Source organism: Penaeus vannamei, chromosome 2 (assembly GCF_042767895.1).
Source record: "Penaeus vannamei isolate JL-2024 chromosome 2, ASM4276789v1, whole genome shotgun sequence".
Classification (NCBI taxonomy): Eukaryota; Metazoa; Arthropoda; class Malacostraca; order Decapoda; family Penaeidae; genus Penaeus; species Penaeus vannamei.
In genome coordinates, this window is record NC_091550.1 from 365,585 (window position 1) to 370,584 (window position 5,000).

General features: G+C 40.5%; 1 protein-coding gene across 1 annotated transcript; it reads right to left on the bottom strand.

Moving 5' to 3' along the window:
• Positions 1–182: 182 nt before the first annotated feature.
• LOC113828179 (cuticle protein AM/CP1114-like) lies at positions 183–1,581 on the bottom strand. The gene is made up of 3 exons (XM_070127878.1): positions 1,529–1,581; positions 832–1,037; positions 183–516 (listed from the first exon to the last, which is right to left on the bottom strand). The coding sequence occupies exons 1-3, from the start codon at positions 1,535–1,537 to the stop codon at positions 327–329; spliced, it is 405 nt and encodes a 134-aa protein (XP_069983979.1). The 5' UTR covers positions 1,538–1,581; the 3' UTR covers positions 183–326.
• Positions 1,582–5,000: the final 3,419 nt, after the last annotated feature.

Here is a 5,000-nt window from a genome sequence, read left to right on the forward strand (position 1 = left end):
TTCACAGGAAAGTCGATCAGCTGACGCGACCATTATATATTCAGCAAATTCCTCGACTACAAGACCGCATCTCCGACTAGTGAAGCTGGCATACCGCGGCGAGTTCACTATTTATCATACTTTCCATGGCCATGATCTGGTATGACAAAGGGGCCTTATAAGGGGTGAAATCATAGGACTTCTTAGGTTTGCATATTTGTTCTTTAATAAATTAATCCGAAGCAGTGGTGCAAGGGACGATTCTTGCGCGCCAGTTAAATAGATCTGAAAAGGATAAGGGCATTTTCTGGGTCACAGCCTTTCGAGGTCGATTAGCTGCCGGACGCCTATTGCTGGACGCCCTTGCGAGCTTCGGCCGCCCTCTGCTGCTCGGCGAACTCGATCTGCCGGAGGACGAAGTCGGGGATGGGGTGGGGGAAGGCGGGAGCCACGGGCAGGAGGGAGGACTCGGGCTGGTAGCCGTTCTCGTTGGCCACGAACTTGAAGGACGCGACGCCTCCGTCGGGGAGAGGGTAGCTGGAAAGAGGTCAGGTGTTATGTCAAGATCGATCCGGAATGAGGCTGAATCAGCTGAGACAGCTCTGAAGAGCTGAGAGGCCGGGCCACGTGTGTGCGAGGCCCGGCGAAGCTAAACTCCGCGAATCTCACTGAATTGAATACATCGCTCTCTCAAGCCAAGCAAGTCGATAGTGTTCGAACGCAGATTTAATGTAAGGGAGAGGCGTATAAAAGGGCAAGATTTAACGAGTGATTTATGTTAAAAAGCGACAAAAAAGAAGATTAGACGCGGGCCTCACTCTCCGAAGGGCGAGGCGCTTCGTCCATTCTTACCTCCAGTCGCCGATGCTGTTGGCGCCGCCGGTGGCGCCCTGGGAGCCGGACACGTGGAAGGAAATGCCGTTCTCGGTCTCGAAGTCGAAGCTGTGGGCGCCGTCGTCGTTGGGGTGGTGCTGGTCGCTGCGGAGGATGGCGAAGTGGTCGTTGTCGAGGGGCAGCTTGTCGGCCGCCGCGACAGCCACCAGCAGGAGAACCACGGCCTGGAAATGGTTTGGTCGGATCTTGATTCGATGCACGAGTGGTATCACCGGGAACTTGTCGGCAATCAGAAGCAATTTTTCCATTACGGCAATTTTATCATTAAGTCCTGTTTTCCTTAGTATCTCATCATATTAAGAAAAAAAAATCACAAGAATGATAAGGAGGATAATACTTTTCATCAGATCATGAAATCCTAACTAGGAACTCATAAACTCTTTCATTGTATTTCCATATATATATATATATATATATATATATATATATATATATATATATATATATATATATATATATATATATATATATATATATATATACGACAATGGTGAAAAGGATATTACTGAGAATGAATTTAAACAAATAAAGGAATATATAATAAAATAAGAAAGAATAAACCCTAACACAGGCCTCGCAAACTTCATCCTAACGAAAACGGCGAACAGGACACGCCAATTCTTAAAGGGAGTGAAACCCGGACACAGGAACTCACAAACTTCATCCTCGTTCGAGTTCTTGCGTCAAGTCGACTACACAGCCGTCGCCGCCGCCGTCGCTTTTATACCTATCTCTGTCGACGGCGGCGCGACAGGGGAATTGGGCAGGGGGGGGGGGTGCGAGGGGGAGGGAGGGGGGGAGGGGAGGCGGCTGCTGAAGGATGGCGATGAAGGGGATAGGCGTCGGGCGAGCGGCTGAGGGGAAAGTCGGTCGGGAGGAGGAGAAAAAGGAAGAGGGGGGGAGGATGGGGGGGGAGGGGGGGATTACTGGGAAGAGGTCAGGCCTTGATGAGTGATACCAGTTATCCCCTGCCATCTACCCTGACCCATACCCCATACCCCTGTCCCCTGCCACTACCCCATACCCTATACCCCTGTCCCCTGCCACTACCCCCTACCCCCTTCCTCCCACCCCACACCCCTACCAACTACCCCATACCCAACTACCCCATACCCAGCTACCCCTACCAGCCCCCACCCCCACCCCACTCTCCTCTGCAACAACCTCCCCAACCCTCCCCTTTTCCATTTCCCCAGCAGAGCCCCCACCCCCACCCCCCCTGCCCTAACCCTGGTGGGGAGATCGAGCGACCCACTGACAGCGGCCGGGGAGCAGAACGTCAGGCAGCCTCGACTTCCAACGGCTGACATCCCTCTCCTCGCTTTCCCGATGTCAGTCGAGGCAGAAAGTACCGCCGGGTGATCACTGTTATGATTTGTTCGACTGTGTTATTAATATCTTTACTTGTATTACTTGTTGTAGTGATAGGAATAGTGAGAGTTATAGTGGTAGCAGGAGAGTTGTGAGGATTACCGTCGTGTTATTATGCTGACAACAACTGCAATGACAGGATTAGTTACAGTGATACTAATAGTAATCTTAATAGTGATGGCAATAGTTATTAGATTCAGGATGGTAATGGCGAGATTGATAAAGATGACAATATTATATTTTTAGTTATGATAATGATAGTAATCATGATACTAACAGCTAGAAGAATAATAAAGGTGACAATAACAATAATGATGATAACAGTGATGATAAAGATGATACTAACGATAATGATAGATATAACAATGATGATGATAATAATGACAATAGTGATAATAATAGTAATAATAAAGGTAATGATAATAATAATAATAATAATAATATGATGATGATGATGAAGATTTTGATAATAATGATGTCAAATGATTATGATAATATCAAAATAATAATGAATGATAATTATGATGAAACAATAACAATAACGATAAAAAATATAGATAATACAAAACTACTGCTACTACTATTACTATCAATAATGACAATAATAATAATGACAGTGATGATAATAGTTATAATAATGATAATGATAACAATATTAATAATATTAGTAATCATAATGATAATAATAATAATAATGATAAAAATAACAATCATAATCATAATGATAATGATAATCATAGTAGTAGTAGCAGTAGTAGTGACAAAAATAAGGATAATTATAATAATGTTAGTGATAATAACAATGATAATTATAATAATAATAGTGATAATGGTAATGATGATACAAATAATGACAATAATAAGAACGCTGATGATAATGATGATGATAACAATAATAATAACAATAATCATTGTAATGAAATAATTTCAATGAAAATAAAACTAATACCAATAACAATTTAGAAAATAATAATGATAATGATAATGCTGCTGCTGCGTATGATGATGATGATGAGGATAATGATAATGATGGCGATAATGATAATAATGATGATGATGACAATAATGATGATGATAGTGTTACTACATTACTATTACTACTCCTACTAGTAATCATATTGACAGGAATAATGATGATGATAATAATGATCATAATGATAATGAAAAAGTTAAGATGTGACTGAAAGGAGTATAAATCATAATAAGGCTAAAATTGTGTGTTAATGACAATGATAAAATACCCACAATATACAGTACAACAAGCGTAGTTACGACAATCATCATCATCATCATCATCATCATATCTATCATTACTCTTAGTATCCTAATGGTACCTTCACGGCTACTTGTTTTGTTATTGCAACTGCTGCCACCCTCAGAGCCACTCCACCCACTGCTGCTGTTATTACCACTAATATTGGTGATTTTGATAACATCAGTGAAGCGAGCAGCAACGGTGGTGATGATGATAATGGTGATGGTGATGATGATGGTGAAAATGATGGTAACTAAGAATGATATTAATAATAAGGATAGTAATGATAATGATGATGGTAATAATGGTAACATTGATAATGATAAAAACAATCATGAAAACAATAGAGATAACGATGATGATCAACTACAATGATATCATTTGCCAAAATAATGTTCATACTGGTTGTAATGAAGATAACAGTAATGGTCCTCAGAAGAATGGTGGTTATGAGACAGCAAGTAGAACAAGAAGAATGATAATGATGATAGCAATGATAACGATAAGTGTTGATAATGAAAACAACGGTGATAACGTCATAATGATAAAAAAAAACTTTGCTGATGCCACACTTAAAATCAGTTGTGAAACAGCAACATCAACAATAATGATGGTAATAACGGAAGCAGCATCAAAATAATGATACTGGTAATGGTTCCAATTTGCCATGGAGGTATAGGTATTCGAAAAAAAATTATACACGATTTTGTATCCATGTTGCAATCGTTGCAGGACGCAGTTGCAGTCTAAGCCTTCAGCTATTTCTCATGACTCCAAATACACGATCCTACAAAAATGGGCTAAAAAATGTCAGATCATGACAGGAGAAAAATCAGTGTATAGCATGGACTCTTTTACATCGCAGTGAGCTAGAATCAAACGCTGCTTCATTGAACAAAGATGATAAAACTGGCAACTCGAAAGCAAATTGGTTCACGAGAAAGGGTTTTGATTCCCTGAACTATCATAGAGTACAGCGGGAACGAAAACGCTCTCAGATCACCTGTCCTTTCTCCCTCAGATATTAAAACGTCCCCTGAGCCGGATAGAAACCTGCAACGGGTTAGAATACAGGATTTTCCATTCTATTCCCTTCTCAGAAATATATCCGATGCTTCGAAAACATGAATTTAGTAAAAGAAAGATGAGTACTTTGCAAAACAGAAATGTTTGGGAATACAGCGAAAGAAGAGACTACTTTTAAAGCATAAATGCCTAGATATTCTTGGCTCGAGTTTTTTTTTTTTCTCTCATCATTCACTTTGGCCATCATTATGTATATAATTTAACTCCATAAAGTCAAATTTGGTCTACCGATTAACAGATTCTACAACAGGTTTGCTTACTTAGTCTTGACAATTAATTATACACCGCAGAGCACAATTTTAATCAGGATCTTTGAGTGTTTTTATCGGCCTGCTGAGTATGCAAATTAATTTCATCACAGGAGATCTGGTTAGAATAGAGCTGCTTCTCGCCATTTCCAAGGGAGCGATCTCGT